Source organism: Arvicanthis niloticus, chromosome 18 (assembly GCF_011762505.2).
Source record: "Arvicanthis niloticus isolate mArvNil1 chromosome 18, mArvNil1.pat.X, whole genome shotgun sequence".
NCBI lineage: Eukaryota > Metazoa > Chordata > Mammalia > Rodentia > Muridae > Arvicanthis > Arvicanthis niloticus.
The window spans coordinates 38821119-38842306 of record NC_047675.1 but is presented as its reverse complement, the minus strand read 5'-3'; the positions used below and the strand labels follow the sequence as shown (position 1 = coordinate 38842306).

The 21188-nt window shown below is 37.3% G+C and overlaps 1 protein-coding gene across 2 annotated transcripts in view; it reads right to left on the bottom strand.

The window, feature by feature from the left end:
• Window positions 1-2057: 2057 nt before the first annotated feature.
• Cntnap4 (contactin associated protein family member 4) overlaps window positions 2058-21188 on the bottom strand; it is a 292284-nt gene continuing 273153 nt past the window's right edge. The window contains exons 22-24 of one of the 2 annotated variants that reach the window (XM_034523024.2): window positions 8832-9050; window positions 8451-8522; window positions 2058-2936 (exon numbers count right to left, since the gene is read on the bottom strand). In XM_034523024.2, coding sequence (XP_034378915.1) covers window positions 2743-2936; window positions 8451-8522; window positions 8832-9050 — 485 coding nt within the window. In that variant the 3' untranslated portion in view covers window positions 2058-2742. The remainder of the gene's footprint in view (window positions 2937-8450; window positions 8523-8831; window positions 9051-21188) is intronic. The other variant, XM_076915916.1, reaches the window with a different exon arrangement.

Here is a 21188-nt window from a genome sequence, read left to right as displayed (position 1 = left end):
CACATAGTCATACATATGTCTACACATATACTTTTTACTATCTTAAGAAAAACTCCTCTTTGGTTAATGGTTCAGACTCTGAAAGCTCCCAGGGGTCCAGGTTAGTTGACTCTGTTGGTCTTCCTGTGGAGTTCCTATCCCCTTTAGGGCCTTCAGTCCTTCCCCCAGTACCTTCATAAGAGTCCCCAACCTGTCCAATGTTTGGCTGTGGGAATCTGCAGGTGGGCAGTTCATTTTCCAAGTGGATCTCCCAAATAAATGGAGCCTGACTGTGGAAGTATTTCCCAACAGGACTGCCTTGTCTGGCCTCAGTGAGAGAGGATGCTCCTAATCTTGCAGAGACTTGATGTGCCAGGGTGAGGGGTTGGCACCATATCATAGGAGAAGGGGATGGGGAGGGATTCTATGAGGGGGGTACTGAAAGAGAAACCATTTAGGATGTAAATAAATGAAAAAATTTATAAATGAATAATAAATAAATAAAAAGACCTTCAATATATTTCCCTAATTTAAAACTTTTATATAACATCTCTTAAGGTATATTCTGCATTTTATTTCAAAATGCATTTTATTAAGGAAAAAGAAAGCAATTTGTTACAAACCAGGAAATCCAAACCATGGCATATGGTTTGGTACCAATGCAATCTGATGCCATCCTATTTCAGTCTCTTGCTGTGCAGACCACAGAGGACTTTGTAGCTTCAGCATCTATAAGTGTCCACATTTCAGCTACTGTTGATGTCATTACTGATATTAAATAATACACATCATTTTAAAGGATTCAGAGCTGTTATAAGGGCTGTGCTCTTTGCATCAAATGATACAAATTCTATGTTAAATACCTCTCTTGTCACCATATGTGTATCTGTCTGTCTTCCTATCTGTCTGTCTGTCTGTCTGTGTCTCTCACTTTCTGTAGGTACGTGTGTGTGTGTGTGTGTGTGTGTGTGTGTGTGTGTGTGTGCATGTGTGTGCAGGCATGCTTGCTTGCATGCTTGTGTGTGTGTGTTGTATATGTACATCTATGTTGTCTGTGTGCATATGCGAATACACATAGATGCCATTTACCAACATAGGTCCTTTGTCAAATCAGGTCCTTTAAGATTTAGTCAGGTATTTACAGGAACATTAATATGGACCATGTGCTTTCAGAATAGATAAGCAGATTTTCTAAGAAGAATCATCAACAACAACAAAATGTGGAAAGCAAGATTCTAGTGATGCTGAATTTATATATTTCCAAGTTTTCTTTTACACACACACAAAAACAAGGAATTAAATTTTTACTTTGGAGGACCTGAAGCTGTGAACACGGATTGCAAAGTGCTTTCCTTATTTAACTGGCCTATGAACTTCAAAGATAATTCCATACAATTACCTTGATCACTTGACCTGAAAGTTCATATTGTTACAAGTTTCATAAAGTTAAGAACAATGCTTCCACCTCTGTATACGTATGCTCCAATCACTGTGGACTAGTGAGTATGTTATACTGATTCATGGTCTTTTGTGAGGTCTTAATCATTCTCCAGGAGACATTACTAGAATATCAGCTTGAACAGAAGTCTGATAAAAAGAGCCAACATCTATTACTTTATCTATTGGTTGCAAAATAGGGGTTATGTTACCACTCAGATTACAAGGTCCATATATTGGAGTTAGTGTACAGCAAAATTCATACCAGTGGCAGAACTGTATATTAGAATGAGGAGTTGGGCTCTCTTGTTATCTCCTTCTTCTTCAACATACAAGAGGATGCTCCATAGAAAATCCTCATGGGAGATCAATGAAAATTCATCAATTACCTTTAGAAAAATGTAAACCTAAGAAATAACTGCTTTAATGTTTAGGGAAATCATCTCCTATATATATTTGAGGTAATACAGTTGCAATTAAAATATTTTTTGCTGTGTTAGGACTTGCTTTGTGACAAGTTTAATGAAAAACATTGTATAGTCTTTGGAAAATTACAATTGCTCAGGGTCTTAACCAGTCATCATCAAATAATGACAAGAAACTCTCTGTAGAGACGTGACATCACATACCGACAACCACTGTACTTTCTTAGTCTTTTTATATAGGAATTGCATGTTCAGATTTAAAAGTCAGACACTCAAAACAAAATGCATTAAAAAGTATCAGAAAAGAGTCAAATAGAAAAAGAGCAGTACAAACAAGCCAAAGACAAGAAAACAGTTTTTCAGACTATTGATGTATTGAATGGAATACAGAGAAAGGCAAAGGGGCGTTATGTATAGACTTTTGGCCATTGAAGATGCGAACACCAGCCAAACAGGATCTCAGAAGCATTTCCAGGCTCATGAACAACACCATGTGAAGACGAAAGCAAACAGGACATGTGGTCTCAAGTAAAGCAAGGCCATTTATAGTCCAATTTTGATTTCTTACCTCTAACAAAACTTATGTTTTACAGGGTGAAGAGAAGGGCTAAAGTTTCCACATTTAAAAACCATAGTTGTGAAGCAAGTTAAACTTGGCTTTGATCATGTGCAGAAGTTGGAAAGGGGCACCAATAGCAAGCTCCTTTCTTAACAGAATGATGGCTAGAAGGAGCACATCCCTGGAGGAGGCTGCCTGGAGCCATCCTGAGCTTGGACATGGCAAGATGGCCGTGCTGCAGATCCATCGCCTGTACGGTCAGGGTTAGAGCAGTTCTCATCCACTGAGAGCCCCTGGCTATTAAAAGGAACTCATCCTTGCAACTTAGAGGATCACTGCCAATCAGAAGAAGTACTCTTTCTGATTTTCACCGACTGCATTCTGGATATGAATCTCGCTTTTCAAAACAGCCTCGGCACTGTCTACATTCTCTGACCTTTTTGCCTCATTTCTTTTGTATAACCTTTTCTGTTGATAAATGCGAACAGCTATGGCAGAGACGCAAAGCAAGATAAAGATCACAACAGCTATCAGACCTAGAGAGAAAAGAGAAAAGAAATACCCAGTCAGGACCTTGATCAAAATAGACACTGTGTCAACTTCATGGCTTAATTAATCCAGGGAATATTATTTTCTACTGAAGTCAACCATCTATAAGATATAAATTAAAAACAACAAAACTTCTTGCCTTTTGTATTCCAGCAGTACTGTAATAGATTAAGTTTATTTAGGGAGTCCATCAATTTTGCGGGGGTCCCTTTCATTTATCCTGAGTGTGCATTATATTGGATCTGCTTCATGTGTTCTTTTCATCAGGAAGCATTACTTACATAATTTTATGACCAAGTGTTGCTTCATAATAAAACACAAAGACATTTTAATTATTTTAAAAATTATAGTTAAGCATAATGCAGTTGTGTTTTTTTTTTTTTTTTGATTAAATACATAACAAAGTCCATGGAGTTGATGTTCAATCAACCGTTGAAGATGAGTATGTTATATACACAAATAGTGCTAATAAAATGTAAATATGTTAAAATTCTTTGTGCATATGGCATATTGGGTTTTGAAACTCTGTGTTCTTTGTAAATATTTGAAGTATTACAATTCTTAGTTGAGTGCATGGTTATCAACTTTGGAGTGACATGCAATCCTTCAAGTGGAATGTGGACCCCAGATAATCCTCTGGACACCTGAGGATGAGGACACATAGGATGCAATATAGTATTCCATAATAGTTCTAAGGTACCTGAGATTAAATTTTTCACCAATGGTGTGTGATGAATGTAGGGGAAAGTCCAATGGTTAGCCCAAATTAAGAGCAGGACACCAGACTGTAGAACTAGTCATTGACTTTATGAAGCAGAAGAGATTGCACTGTCAGGCAAAAGCCAAACTCATTTAAGGATGTCCTCAATGAAACAGTAAAAATTATTCATTCCATTAAGTTTTGATGCCTGACTACAAGTCTTCCTAATGGGCTATGTATTAAAATAGGAAATATTCATAAAGTAGGTCTGGTGTTTGCTGAAGGGTAATGCCAAAAAATACTCTGCAAACATTTGGGTCATGAGTTAAACTGATCCTTTGTGCTTCAGTCACACAATATTTTATTTGGAAGACCAACTAATAGGCAAACTATTGTTGCTCAAATATCTGTCTTTCCTAGTTCTCTCCAAACTGAATGAAGTGAATCTGTTATACAAATAAAATCACCTAATGGTATTTCATGCTCATGATAAAGTTCAAAGAGCCAAATAAAAAACAGAATCTGGAAAATTATTATTTGTCACCATGATTTTGAGTTTCCTTAAAATTGTCATGAGGACATTAATGAATCTCTCTTTCTCTCCCCCCCCACCCCGTGTGTGTGTGTGTGTGTGTGTATGCACGCACACATGTGTGCTTTGAAGTGTTTTATAGAATCTTTCAGAAAAACTAGGTACTTTCAAGATAAAACATTATGTAAATATCTTAGAGGAAATATAAGCTTTCATTAGATTGTCCAAATGGGTCTTGAATATAGGTAGCTGCCACATGTCCATTTGATGTGGTCTAGTTGGCACATGTGGTTTGGGGCCTCTTATAAATGTGGGTTATTAAAAATATACAATATTAAAATAGTAGTGTGGAGTATATTTGGCTCAATAAAAACTGAGATTCCATATTATTTTGTTTGTTTATATATTTTCCTTTGAGAAAGGGTCTCAGTAGCCTTTGAACTATGTATGTAGCTGAGGATAATCTTGAACTTCTGGTTATCCTATCCCCCATCTCTTAAGTACAGAATCACTAGTGTATGAACCCACATCCAGTTTATGATGTTCCATGGATGGAATCCAGGTCTTCATGCATGCTGGGCAAGCACGTGACCAGTTGAGCTATATCCCAAGTCCTAAGACTCCATTTCAGTACAAATAAATGTAGCTGTCTTTAGTGAAATTAAATCAAGAATTAAAGGTATTTGGAAGTTTCGATAAGATTCACTAAGAAGAATCTTCACGGCCAACAGTAATATCGCTGACGATAAGCTAATTTTTGACTACATCAGGCTTACCCGAGAAAGATAGTAATGAATCTAATATGCATTTGGTAATTTTACTAATGGGTATCACTACTTAATCACATCAATAACAAATTTAATCAGAGTATTCATGTGTTGTTATATATTTTGCCTCTTGTCCTTGTAAAAACAATTAATTAAGTTGCTAAAGCTAGTTCCATCATCTTTTTATAAAGTTTCTAAGCTCAGAGAGAGGGATTCTGAAATATACAAGGTGAAAAATGATAAACTATGTTAGAGTACTACTGGAGTTATAAAATAACAAACGTGTCATTATCACATTGGTTCAGATGGGACATCCAGATGATCTTCATCAGAGATGATCTCTGACTCTTTTTTTTTTTTTCTTCTGTATGTATGTAATTTATCTCTTTCAATTTGGAGCAAGTTTCATGTCATTGCTTTTTGTGGCCATAGAAAATGCCTTGAAACTACCAGTTACCTGTCCCCCAAACAAGCAGTTTAATATATTCAGAATAAATAAAATAAACTGCTCTGTTCTGTGTGGTTGCACCTAAAGCACCATGAGGATGTGATCTCAGGAGCAATCTATGCAGGTCCTGTCTGCCTGAATCTGGATCCTCACAGTCTGGCCAGAAACACTCCATGTCTGCTTATCAGTTTAAAATATCTCACCAAGTCTATCCTCCTCTTTCATACTACTTACTTTGTTTATAAATAAAGAGGATGGTTACCTACAGCTGAGAACACAAGAGGATTATCGACTCTGGAAAGTATTTGACTACATCATCTACAGTTACACACTGGGTTTGATTTATGACTGGCTGGTACAACGATGGGATAAAATTCTACCGCAGTACTACCAGATAGCGCACCACAGTGGAGGACCCTATGCTGTGAATGAGCAGACAAATTGCCCATGGTTGGCATGAGACCTTTTGAGTCTACATGGCTGTTTCCAGCTGCTCTGCAACCAAAGCTCAATTCCCCACAAAGATCAAAATGAGATAGCATGCTGTTTTCACGAACGCTGTTAAGTCTTGAGGGACAAGACTCTCTGGTGTGTGTGTGTGTGTGTGTGTGTGTGTGTGTGTGTGCGCACGCGCACACGCACAAGAAGCGCACTAGCTGAGACAATTTGTCTGAGCAACAATCCTACTTTAAAATGTTGAGTTCCTTACAAATCTTGGAACTTTAAGTAGGACTTTACTGTAGAACACACTTCCCGTAGAATATTTTGGTAACTACCTAAATCCAAGATTAAACTAATAACTCAAAAAGGGGGTCGGGGTGGGGGAGGGGAGGGTTGTATTGTTTGTCAGGAACTTAAAGGAGAATTCTTTTATATGTTTCTTTAACTTATAGATATTTAACTTAAGGTGAGAACAGAAATAACAATAAGAGAAACTGTGACTGTCGTTATTTACTATCTTAAATAGAGTCTACCTACTGGAGACAGTTTAAGTATAAATGAGAGACACTACAAGACACCAATCTATTCATACACAGATAACCCCCATGCACATATGCACGTGCTTACATACAATTACAGAGAAAATTAAAAGTAAAATCATTAAAAGGCAGGGGGCTAGAGAGATGCCCAGTAGTTATCAGTACGTACTGCTCCACAGAAGACTGGAATTCAGTCCCTAGCCTCCATATTTGCCTGTATCCTGAGCTTCAAGAGATCCAGTGCCCTCTTCTGACCTCTGTGGACACTATCTTAGTTAAGTTTCTATTGCTACGATAAAACACCATCACCAAAAGCAACATAGGAAGAAAATATTTCAATCTTACAAGGTCATATTCCATCAATAAGGGAAGCCAGGGCAGAAATTAAAGGAAGGAACTTAGAGGCAGGAGCCAGTGCAGAGGCCATGGAAGGATGCTATTTACCAGCTTGCTCCTCCTGGCTTGCCCTGTTTTATTATATGTAACTCAGGACCATTTGCAAGGTGTGGGCGTGGTGCTGTATCCTGTGGAATTGACCCACCCACATCAATCACCAGTCAAGATAATGCAATACAGACTTGCCTATAGTCCAATCTTATAAAGGCATTTTCTCAATATAGATTGACGACATTTTTGTGAAGTTGACCAAAACCAACTAGCACTGACAACTTTACTGTTCACCCCCCTCCACACACACACAATTAAAAATAAAATTAATATATTTAAAACACATTAGTAAGCAGATCAAATATGAGGGCCACATAAAAGTTTCTCAAGTGTATGAATAATCACAGTATCTGGATATAAGGCTGAATAGTTATTTATTTTATGCATCCATATGATATTTGGAGTGCAGAGAAATGTTAAGGCACTTAACATTTCAGTGCTCTGATTAATAGCCTCTGACGAGCATTAATCAGGATGAAAAAGCTTCAGTTCTGAGTTTGGTTTTAAATAATATATACCTCCAAGAAGATGCTGTCACTTTAAAGATATTTTATAAGTTTTCTTTGTGTGAATTTTGCAATTTAAAATTACTATGAACCACTTTCAACCTATTAACCCAAGCTTTGATAAGAACAGAAAGTGTGGTATTCATTTATAGGTGTGTCTGAACGATGAAATATCTACTTTACTAAGCATTAAGGAAACACAAAATGCATACGTCTAACGTTAATCTCAAATTTTCCTGCTTTCACAGGGCCCTTGCAGAAGCAACAATATGTCAAAGGAAATAATTGCACGAAGCAGCCCCTATGGCTTTAAGCTAAATACTGTTCATTTTTACATGGCTTAGCAACTGATCTCGGTGTGTGATACTTTAGTGAGATTATCCACATTGACACAGAAAATTTCCAAGGATGCCTAGAATTCAGGACAATTCTATGAGACCACCCCTTTCTTCAAATTCAGTGCCTGTAAAGATGCGCACAAGAGTGAGCTCTGTCAACCCACTCCTGTCCATCAAAGGTGTCCATTGAAGATGGGAGACTACCCAAGAGGCCCTACCCCTTCCTGAGAGCTTTTGGCTGTTAATGGGATCTGGGAGGAGGGGAGTTGCTTTGTTCAGTAGTGTAGCTGATGGTAAGTTGCCCATGACCTAGTAGATAACCTTCCACTTATGCTTGTTCAGGTTACCTAAGTAAACTTAACAACAGTGGCTCATACAAAACAAGAGGCAAAAAAATAGGACTGGGACTGGCTGAAAAGGGGATCAGTGGGAATGGACTGAGAGGGGGTAAAAGAAGGTAGGAGAGGGTAAGAGACAATGAATATGATCAAAATATGTTATATACATGCATGAAATAACAAAGAATAAAAGTTTTTTTAAAAAAAAACCCACCAAGATTCATTGTATGGCAATTGAGATATTTGAGCCACTCCCACTCTCCCATTCTGGGAATTGAACCTAAGACCTCATGCTTGTTGGCCAGGCATGCTACCATTGAACAACAACCCCAGTGAAAATACATAGACTCTTCACAGATAGTTGTCTGAGACTCATATTCAGTGTTATAGTAATAATAATAATAATAAGACCCCACCAAAAAGTTCACTCATGATTCCCAGCTACCTCCAATCACTGCAGAGTCGCTTTTGATGGCATGCGTGAAAGGCTCTCTGTCATCCATCGTTCCAGAGTGATCTATGGTAAAGGCACAAAGAGGGACAGAGTGATCCACCCAAGCAACAGGAGCAAATCCCAAAGAACTCAAGTTTCAAACCAGAATGACATCACAGAGATGAATGTGGGGGATCCCTGTAGTTCTCAATTTTAACAATGTCAACTGCAAATGGGCATGAAATGAAGACTCCAGAAAAGGATGGGTGAAGGAGAGACCTGAAGAGTAAACAAAAGCAACTTCCAGAAGCCATCTTGAAAATCGCAACAAAACTAGAAAAATGTCCACTCTAGACAAGTCCATCATCAGAGAGGGAGAACATCTTAAGTCACCTGCAAACGAATGTGTCCTTTCTCTGGATGTGGCATCAGTGCCAGCAGGGGCCACACAGCTGGACTCAGTCACATGCCCTGTCACGGTGACAGGGCCTGGGTGACCAGATTGCAGAGCAGCTTTCAGAGGTGCAATATGGCTGAACTGCACTGCAGAGAGGCAGCCTGTGAAGCCATGGGCTGCAGCCAGTGCAGTCTCCTGGTCGACGTCACTGTACTCTACAAAGAAACAGTACAACATGATTAAGAGTGGCCAGCAGGAAAGGCACTGTTGCAGACATACAATACTTTGCATCCAGGAACACAACAGTGAGGCATGTCCAACCGCTAACACTTCTGTCTTTACTGAGAGAAATAGGTCTGCTACATCTTTCTGTAATCAGTATTGAGACTTCAGGGTTAATGAAGAAAGTTTGCAAGCATGGTTCATTAAGAACACTGTAGTCTCTGCAGATGATTAAAATAGTAAGAATGGATGAGGCTATGAACTAATGAGGGGTTACATGATTTCATGGGTTTTTTTTTCTTCCTTTGAGACAGGGTAGCACGAAGTTCAGGCTACTTTCAACCTCCATATATTTTCAAGGATGACCTTGAACTTTTGAATTCCCTGCCTCTATCTCCCAAGTGTTGAGATTACAGGAGTGTACCACCATGCCTGGTTTTATTCATTAAGGAGGATCAAGCCTAGGACTTTGTGTATGCTAGGGAACTACCCTTCCAACAGCTACATCTTAGCCGTTAATATTTTAGAATAGATAAAAGTATATTTATTGTTTGTGATCAATAGCAAGAGATGTGTCCTAGGTTTAGAGATTAGTTCTGCTCAGCTTTTGAGACTCAAGCCAAGAAAATAACCGAAGCTAGAGAGAAAATTAGCCTCTGAAGCTCCCCTGGCAATTGCCCAACCTAAGAAGGTCTTCGAGCTGAGAGCTTCTGATGTCACATAATTTCCTCTGAACATTCCAGGAGACAAATACCAGCATGTTGTAGAGGCCAAAATCCAAAAGTATTAGGATGTCTCCTTACTTGTGCCCAGCATTAGAACCTTCATATCATTATGCTTTCTGTCTCAATGATGGCCTTTTATGAAGAAATAAATTTGTGATCTCCGTGAGTAGATGACCACTCCTCCCATGTTAATAAGTCTGTTCTGGGTCAGAGACTAATTTAAATGCTAAAATATTAATTCATAATTTAATAGCTCACAAATACTACAGATAGCAGTTGTTTTACCAGAATTAAATGGAAACAAAGAGAATTTTATAGAACTGGTTTTGCTTTGTTTTGGTGTGGCTTGGTTTGGTTTGGTTTACTTTTTGAGACAAGGTCTTACATAGAGCAGGCCAGCCTTCAACTCACTATTCAGCTGATAATCCAAAATCAATTTCCCAAGTATTAGGATCACAGGCATATACCATACCCAGCTTTTACTACAGTGTTTTAAAGTGTAAAGATCATCATACTATAATGTATTTATCCATCCAACAGGCTCAAAAATGACACCATCAGCTTCTCTGACATTCACACATGTATGCACAAAGATGCGTCTTTTTCTCTCAATAATATAACAGACACTAGGAGTTTATCAAGTGTATGTAGCACACTGTTTTAAGAGAGTTTTGTCTTATTTCAATTAAACAGTGGCCACAGGAATATCTTTTTTGCTGCCACACAGATGTGACACTTAGGCTCAGAATTGCTATTAATGAGTTAATCTGTGGTTACAGGTTTGTGGACAACATATTCTGGACCCCAGACCTACTGGAAACCCTAAATCACAAGCTCCTTTTATTCACGGATCACTTTATGGTTCAGCCTTTCCTTCACTGTCCTCATGTCTCCGGCAATGTCTTTTGTTGTTGTTGCATTGAGGGCTATCTGGGCTTGAACATTATTTTTTAAGTAACTCCAGGCATCTCAATTCTGAGCCTGTCATTTCTTGTAATAGCTAGGTTTCTGAAGACCATTTTCTTTTGGCTCCATTTTCATTCACATTTTATATCTAATGATAAAAAATAACATTGATGAAAGGTTTCCTATTATGAGACTCATTCTCTATAAAAAGAATCCTGGAGATTAGGGACACGGCATCACTTTTTGGTTATGGCCTTTAATCATTTCCAGAAGAGTTCATCATCTCCTTCTTAATTAGCCATACTTAAAATCCTCTGTTCATTAACCTGAGAGACCTTAACAGTAGCGGTGGAAAAGGCTCAACAGAGCTAACTCCCAGAATAAGGACAGAAGCAAAAGGGATCCAGCTGCTATACATGCACAGCTATTGCTATAACAGCCTCAGAGGACAGCCTCAGAGACAGCCCCAGAGACAGGTATCTGCACCCAAATATTCTGCCTTGGGAGGCTGTGACCTGATTCTCTGATTCTCCTCCCTAGATAAGGATAGCAGTGAGCATTTATCACTCTGTGGCTCACACAGGAGATCAAGAGCTCTGGAAATATATCACTGACCCTTGTGGTAGTTTGTCAAGTCGACACAACTTAAGACTCACCTGTGAAGAGAGCTTCAGTGAGGGATTATCTAGATCAAGTTAATCTATGCACATGTCCACAGGGGATTGTCTTAATTAAGGTAATTGATGTAGGAAGATCCAGCCTACTGTGGGTAGAATGATTTGCTAGGCATGGGCAGTGATCTGTTTAAGAGTGGAGGGATTGTGATGATCACAGGCAAGCAAGCAAATGCCCATGCTCGCGTTCGCGTGTTCTTTACTGTAGATGTGACGCGCCTAGCTGGTTGCCTTGACTTCTCCATAATTGGAATTGAAAGCTAAGAAGAACTTCTTTCAGCTCTCAGCACCTGATGTTGGGCTGTTTCACCATACAGAAGCAAAAATCTTTCAGTCTACCATGATGCCAGTCATACTGACAAATATACAAACCCTCAATACCTTTGAGTTCCACATTCTCACACTGACATCACTACAGACCCAAACTATCTTTTTAAAATGTTATCTGATACCAAATTCTCATCCCTGAAAACACACATACACCTGACATGATACTGACTGTGCAGGTTCTATTTATATACACAGACATGCTATAGCAACTAGTCAAAAAGAGACCATGAATATGAAAGAGAGCTAGAAGGATATGTGTGAGGATTTGGAGGGTGGAATGGGAAGTGTAAAATCTAATTTTATTATAATCTCAAAAATTAAAAGAAGTAAAAAAAATTAAAAAAGAAAGTCTGTTTAAATATTCACTAGCAAGGCATGTCAACCTTCACAAGTTAGGATCTAAAGGATGACATAATTACGTTTCAGATTGTGTGTATTTTTTATTTATAAAGGCCTTTCACCCACTGGAAAAATGCTGAGTATGGCACACATTTCCTTGACATTGTTCACTAAACAATAGAGTATAATGACTAACTGTACAGCCTTTCCATTGTCTTAGGCATTATGAGTAACCTAGGCATGACTGCAAATATGTGAGGGGCATCTGCGGGCTATGTATTGATAATCTCACATTTTATGAGTCATTAGACCATCTGTAGACCTTAATATGCACTGGATTCCTGGAACAAATTGCACATGCTAGGCTGTACAACTCTAAGTTCAGACCTACAGATATTTATAAAAAAATTGTATTTCAGGAACATTTTAAAACTTTGATGATTTCTAAAAATGGCATATATGTTAATGTCAATACTTTTTATATTTTCTACAATGTTCACACATTGAATAAAAGTTATGGAGGCTTTTAAAATATTCTTAAGTTTTGAGCCAAAAAATATATACAAGATTTATTTCCCTAGTGAAAAATGCCCCATATGAGACATACTCTGAAAATTTCAAGTTTAAAAAAGTAAAAGTATTTTTACCAGTGGAATTGCTGTATAAAACCTTATACTTCTTAAACTTAAAATGGGCAGATAATTCTTAATTGTTTATTGTTGTCAGAACTAAGAAAGTAGAAAAGAGTCCCCAGCTGTTCAAGTACCATAAACTTTAAAGAGAGGACACATAATAAACATGGGAATAGAAACTAGTGATGTTTCTATGCAGGAAGTAACCTGGACATTTCAGTGAATGTATGTGGATTAGTGATTGGGTTACCTTTGTGCTTACTGTAATAATGCCTCTTACTATGGGACTGTTTTCCTCTTTATGTGTGGAGGTCACTACTGAACATCTGGCTCTGTTTCTTCTTTTCAATGTATCTGATACTCTTGTGAGTCTACCTTTTGCTTTTGTGGGTTATTTTCTGTCAATATTCTTCAGAAGACATAGTAAATCAGTAAATCCTTTCTTTTTGAAACATATTCATGTTTATTATTTTTTATCATGTGTAGGTGTGTGTCTGCTTGTGGATATGTGTGCTGCCCGGTGTGGATGCTGGGAACTAAACTCAGGTCCTTAAAGAGAACAGCAACTGTTCTTCACCACTGGGCAACCTCTCTAACCCCACAGAGCAAATCCTTTCAATATGCACAATTTTAACTTAGCTTGGGAATTTTCACAGAATTCACATGACTATTGTTTGGACCACACCCTTTTGACCACTCTGGGATGAACTTTATTTAACCTGTGTCTCTTCTGCAACTTTTGCAAATCTATTCTACTTTCTCACCCATTAACCATAACTTATTTCTGTGTAGGCCAAACATTTATCTTTCACTTCATCTTCTAGGAACTGAATTCAAGTGTCAATACAGGTCATTTTATCCACTTTAATTTTCAGTTAGTTCTTCTAGCTCTTTGCTTGGTTTACTAGAATCAACTTAAATTTCATGTACTGAGTTTTATCTGTGTTGTCTGTCTTCTTAAATAGCTTAATTTATGTAGAGAATCTTGATGGTTGTTTTTTTTTTTTTAATTCTGTTTTCCTTGATGTTGAATCCCTTAGAGTGATTAATTGTGACTGTCAGCTTGAGTGGATTGAGAGGAGCCAGGTAGATTAGTTAAAAACAACATTGGGTGCTTTTGCAACATTCTGCAAACATTAGGTGTTTCCTGAAAGCATTGACCAAGGGGGAAAGGGAACAGATAACTCTGAATGTGTTAAGCATAGAGCCAAAAGCCCAAAACTTAAAACTGTTTTCCATTTGCTAGCTAGTGCCCAGTCACTTCTTGTCTCAGATGGTTGAAACTCAGAGATTGTAGATCACACAGGAGCCTGGGTCCCCGTGCAGTGCCACATGGAGCTAAGCTGTCAGAGGAAACCCTTCCTTGCAACAACAAAATGGAAATGTACTAAATGCAAACTCATTAAGAAACAAGGAAAACATGCAAACTGGTGTGCTCTGGTGTTGTTGATCTTTACACATATGGTCTAGAGGCCTTTGTAAACCCCACATTCCCCAGGATCTGTAAAATTCAAATGCTCTACATGAAAAATTTCTGGGATAGCACAAAGATGCTCCAGCCCTTAGATAAAGAATCCCAAAACTTCTTCCTCACTGGCATGATCCAGATATGGCCTTTCTATTCAACTAGACCAAAACTGCCTTGTTTCAGGACCTCTGGTGGATAGGTTAGCATTAGAGTTGGGCATGGGAAGAAACTTCTAGGGACTTAGCATTATCCTTCTCAGAATTCAGTCCAGTTGTGAGACAACATAAATGGGGTAGAGTGGAGTTTCTCAGAAGCAAACAGGCCTTAGAAAAGCCTGCACATCCTCCATGTGTTTTGACAACTACTCTAACAATGTCAAGGACCAAAATCTATTTCTTTCCCATTATCTGATCCCCACAATGCCGATCCAGTGTGGAGGGCTAGAAAAGTGAAGGTAGAGGAGAGAATTGAGAACAAACATTTCCAGTTCTTGTTTCTGGTTATAAAACTCCTCAAGTGAATTAAGACTTTTAGGGCAGTCTTCCCTATTAAAAAAATAAGCCTCGATTGTATATGCCAACAAAGGAAGTAACTTGGGCTTGTGTTGAAGAAGAAATTTAACAAACAGCCTACCAAAAAAAAATTGAGTTCCAGGAAATTAGGATTTGATGGAGTGCCTTTCTATTACAGAGAAAGGAGTGTTTCTAGGAAGATATGGCAGTCAGTGTAAGAACAATGATGAGGAGTGCTTTATAAAATTCCTCATGGCTCTCATAACCTACTGCAAATTAAAAGTCTAAGAACTCAAATGAGAATAAATGCAAGTAGTTTATAATGTCTTCTGTAGAAAAGGGGGCCAACTTCAAAGAGGATTTCAGTAAGTTTCATATGTAAGATAAAGATAAGGAAGGATTGCCAGAAAGTGGTGTCATGAATCACAGGACAGATGCTTTTGCTCCTGTACGTATTTACACCAAACAAAAGCAAGCGTGAATGTAAAAGCAAATGGCAAAGTAGACGCCAAGAACTATGAGGACAAAGGAGAAGTTAAATCTCCAGGCACATACAAACCTACTGCTCTCAGATGTAAAACTTGACACCCCAATTCATACAAAAGTTTCTTGTAGGTAGCTTTCTCAAGGACCTTAATTCTCTTTCGCTTCAGAAGAGCCTACCTCATCTTGAGTGTCATTAGACATAGATATATGAAATGGGTGTCTTTAAGAAACCTAATTCTGGTTGGAGAGACAGAGCAGAGCTGAAGAGCACTTGTTGCTTTAGCAGAGGCTTGGAGTTCAGTTCCCAGCACACAGGTCAGCTGACTCACAGCCATCTGTAACTACATCCCCAGAGGATTTGATCCCTGTCTTCTAATTTTGTATGCATGTGTGCTCGCATGCAGAAACGTGCACACATAGACATAATTGAAACTAAAATTAGCATCTTCATCTAAAAGTCAAATCAACTTCTCTAAGAAAGCTTGAGTATACCTCCTTGGCTTTGCAGAATTTTACCTAATATATCCTTGGAATGAACATTTCAACTTTCCTAAATATTCCCTTGGGAAACAGAATAGATATGCTTAGACTATGTGGGGTTTTGTTTTGTTTTTTTGTTTGTCTGTTTAGACCTGACCTAAATATCACTGCCTAAATAGAAGTGTATTTCCCCAATCTACAGGCTCTAAAGAGATCTGTGATCCTTATGGGTTGTCACCTGTAAACATACTGAAGCAACTGCTGAGTTGACTGAAAACAATCTGCAGGTTTTTCAAATTTCTTATATGGAAAGAAATCCACAAGCAGGTCTCAGAACTCAACCATAAAAAGGTGAAGGAAGCACAACCCAACAAAGGCAGAACTAGAAACTACAACCTACCCTTCCACCAACATCCTCAAACACCAACAGATTACTGATGTCAATTTTCTTCTGTGGTTACATATTTGTCATAAAAAAACAACAAAGACCAATTATAAACCTCATTCGGTTTTGGAGTAGTGATTTTTTTTTGAGTTTTTACAATGAATTAAATTATATCATTATTCAAAACAAGGGCATATTTTCCCATGAGAAGTTTTATGCAACTTTAAGATTATGTGATTATCTTAATTAGGAGATTTTTTAAAATGTGATATAATTGTAACCCAATAAAAGCTTAATGAATTATCAAAACAATTTATGCCTACATGTTTCTTTGATTAATTATATCTCACAGAAATCCCTTATTATAAAATCTCCTCATAAATGTTTAACTTAGGGAATTTTTTGACAAATCATTTACCTTTTTAAACTATGTATATACATTGTGTATGCACGCATGTGGTTATGTGCGCATGAGTGCAGTGATCCTGGGAGCCAGAAGAGGGTGCTGTATCTTGGGATATGTGTACTGGAAACCAAACTTGGGTCTTCTATAAGAAAGGTACAAACTCCTAACCACTGAGACATCTCTCCCTTTTCTTTGACATGGTAACTTATGAAAAAATGTGAACAACATGCTTAATAAAGAAATGGCATGCTTGTATCTCACAGGAAAGATGAGAATGAAAGGGTCAGTCTCTCTCCCTCCTCCAGGATTGAATCCGAACTGTAACAACTTGGTTTTTTATTTCTGACAATGTTAACAAACCCTATGTTCAGGTATAACCCAGGAATAAGTGATTTTTTTTGTAAAAACATTATCTTCTGCTCCATTTTTATTGCTCCATTATACTTGGCAGGCAACACTGACAAATGCTATTGTTAATGTTCTAACTAGGCTAAGATCATCAACAGACTAAACCATTCAGAGTCTCTTACCTATGGATGTGCCCTCTCTCCAGCACAGCAGTTCTATATCCACACTCTACACTCCGGCTAATACTTTCTACTATCCCCTATCCACACATGTTCTTTAATAAGAACTTTAACAAGACTTACTAAGTCTTTAGCTTAACTGCCACATCATAGCTTTAATTGTTTATGTATTTCTAGTATGGACACACTAAAGCATGTTCATAATTAAACAATGCCTCTTTCCTTTTCATTTCAGAATTGTTTTTGACATATTGTTTTTTCATCAGGTTTCTAGATTTTTATCAGGTTTCCTGATATGACATGCTTTTTGGATCAATGACTTTCACTTCCGCAGTTGGGAATTTTTGAAGTGTAAGCAGAGTTCTATGTTTTATGGTGCTTGACAGCCAAATGGTAGCACTGAGTGAGACAGCTCACTGGGAGAAGTGTGCTTGCCCTTCCCACAGGAACCACTTACGCATGATTATATGCTCTGACAAAAAGCCCCAATTTCCATCTTATCATTTGTTCTATAATTACAATCAGGAAATATGTTTCTTTCAGCATCGCGAATATCCCTTGGGTATTGTGACCTGATGTTTCTCAGCTCTAATCCCATAACAGGATTAGGAAAAATGGTGTTTATAAGTGTCTCTAACAAGAGCCAGTTCACAATGACATAAAAGACCCTCTGTAACTGACTCTCAACTGACAAGGACACAGCCTCGAAGTCAGTCTGCCACATATTTTTTTTTAATCAATAGGTTATAAAACTGATGAATTCTCAAAACTAATTTTTGGTCCTTGTATCTTTCTTATTCTAACTTGTACTTTCTTTTTCCAATTCGATTTAAAAATAACTAGTCATTATTTGAGAGTTACCACACAGCTTATTAATGAAGTCAGTGTCCTTGGGTTATCTAGGTCACCACACTTCTCACTTCTGGCTGGTAAAGTTGAAGTAAGTTTTGCATAAAGGAGTCCTGCACATCGGATCTTGCTCTTAAACCTCTTCCGTAGACATTTGATAGACTCACTTTTCCTTGCTGACCAAACTGTATTTATATCTGGCCTAAATCTGCCTGGCAGTAGGTATACTTCTTGGCTCTGTAGCCCCAGAAAAAAATTACAGCTATGAGAAATAATACCACATAGCCATAAGCCATTCCTCAGAATGAGCTGAATAGGCATTGGCTTCTCATTTCAATAAACATCTAACACATACAGTTATCCAGGCATATATCTCAAGTATTAACTTTACTGCAATTGAAAGACCTGAAAAGTAAATGGGATATGATCTATCAATATGGACCCATCTGACGTAAGTTTCACGGACAAGATCTTAATCCTCCTGCCATAGTTTAAAATCTACTATTTTTGCTAGATTTATTGAATCCCTCTATGTTTTAAGTGTAATGGGAACTTAGAAATAGTTACCAGATTGTTTATGGCACAGGTTGATATGATTTTCTAAAGCTTTTTCACTTTGTTCAGTATCTGCTAGTAATACTGAACAATGACAGTATTCTAAGATTATCTTTATTTCTTTATAATTTTAAAAGAATATTAAAGAAACTCAAGAGATAATAGAATTTTCTGTTTTCCTATGCTTTCATCTGTCAAAACAGTAAATGCTCATAGTTTAAGTTTTGGTTGAAAATATAAACAAATTGTGACTAAATAAAAGTAAGTCGATTTTATGTTTTGCCTCTTACAAGAAATACGCTGAATGTATTATTTTAAAGATTAGTATTTTAATACATTTTAATTTGGAAAGAAATGGGCTCATTTCATGTTATGCACAACTAGAGTACGTTATGTTCAATTAAATACACAACAACATGTTACAGTTACTGGAAACTTCTTCCTATAAGCTCTAAAAGAACAGATGTGATGGTTACCTCACTGATCATGGCTCTGTATACACAGCAGGTGATTACAAAGCATGTGTTGAATTACTATATGAACCAATGAGACAAATGGACTAACCAAGCCAAAAAGCATATTTGATAAATATAAGCCTATGAAAATGTGCCTCGGAGATCTTCAGCTAGACCCTAACTGCCAGTTTAATCTCATGCTCATGACAATGTGATCTTTCTCATGGACTGCTCCTGGCCAAGGACTAGAAACAGCATGTATTCTAATTTCTCACAATATTGGGATTCCTCTGATTTGACTCAAGAGTCAAATTGCCAGAGTCCCAAAAGACTCTGGTGGGTGTTTTTTAGACTGTACATTGGTAAAATAGACTTCTGTTTTAACCCCAGACCTTCCACCAGTAATGATAGTTGCATGACCCAACCAACTTCCTCTGTGTTTGCAGGACTCAGTCAACTCCCTCTATGTTTTCTCTCACAGTGTTCTCTAAATAAGTTTCCCAGTGTTACTCTCTCCTTGGCAGTTGTTTCTCAAAAGACCTCTACAAAAATGACACATAACTTCAAAAGTGAGCAACACTCTAGAAAACTATTATCTTCATTAACCAGTTTGTTAATCTATTTTGTGATAACAATATATTATACTAGGATATACTAATAAACACTCTAACACTTTATAATGAATTCATGTGCCACACAAAGTTTGACTACAAGTTACTAATTGCCTTTGAATTACAAACGATTAGTCCTCTCTCTAGATCCATACCTAAGGTACATGCTCAATAAATTATCACTTATACTTCTGGGAGAATACATCAATTTAAATTATAAAGTTCAATGCTCAGTTTGTATTTTAATAATAATTTTTCAACATGAATAATATACATTTGAATAATAATCAATTTGAATAAAAAACATTAACATCATTAATTCCATATGCAAAAGGAAACAAATGCCACTCTACAGTTTGGTTAAGACAATCCTCTTCACAGAATGCATCTGAACGTATGAATTATTTTATAATATATTTAACATATGACTATTCTCAAAAATATTTTATCAGAAACCCTGGCATTAAACTTGAAGGCAAAATACGATGTCAATATTGTTCATAACTTAGAATGTTGGTCATGTGTTCTACAGCTTACATATGCACCTCATTTCATAATCTGATAGACATGAAAGCTCTTGAAATTGGGAGATTTTTATTCATTTGATTTTTTTTATTAGTTTATACTATTGTTTGAGGAATAACATGCACAGAAAACCTTCTTAATATATCTTTTTGATATTGAGAATGTGATATTGGTTCATGCTTCCTCTCATTGACAGAATATAGTCTAATAATGATACAGTCTGAAAGATAGGCACACTTTAATACTATTGGATGTTACCCTTTAGTTTTATGAATAAAATTACTCATGTACACCGAGGCTTAATGGAAGACCTCTTTGAGTTTGCTAATCAACTAATTGCAACAGATTGTCCTCAGCTAAGGGTATGGCTCCATCTCCTAGGACCTTCCCTGTGCCTCATACTGGCTTTGTATGGGGTCGGTCTCATTGCTCCTGATCTATTTGCCCCATAGCACAGAGTAATGAAGTCACAGAGAAGAAATTAGCCCCACCGCTTAAATCAGCTTGGATTGGATTATTGCTATGATTTTGTTGCTACTACTATTTACAGTTGTTGACTTGGTCTCATAATGAAAATGTAGGCTTAGTTTCAATTTTATTTAAAACTGAATTTAAAAATAAATTTTTATTAACCTGCCTCATTTACATATTTATGAAATTCAGTGTGATATTTCAATACATGTATATGGTAAGTTTTGACCAAATCAAAGGTCCAGCATATCCATTTTCTTATTATTTCTTTATATTTGGAGCCTGTAAACACTTCTCTTCTGGTTCTGAAATAAATATTGGGTTATTGTGAACTGTCTACACCCCACCGTGCAGTGGGACACTGACCTTACTCCTCCTATTTTACTGTAAGTACCTCCCCTTTCTTCACCCTCTGCAACCTCTAGTAATCTTTATTTTGCATTCAGATCGACTCTTTTGAGCATCTTCATGCAGTGGATGACATAGAGCACTGGCCTTTCTGTGTCTGGCTAACTTCCTTTAACCTGATGACCTCCAGTTCTATCTATTTTACCACAACGACAGGACTTCATTCTCTCAAATTCCCATTGGCTTTCTGTGCAGTGCTGTTGCTAAAAGTGGAATTAAACGTTGTTGTTATTATAAAGAAATGATCTGAACAATACCTTCTTTATGCATCCGAACCTAAACCACCAATTCACAAAGGCCAACACACTCACCTCTACACTAGCCTAAAACAATAGGAACATTTCCCTGAAGTAGGCATAGAGATTTCTCAATGTCAAGTTGGAAAAC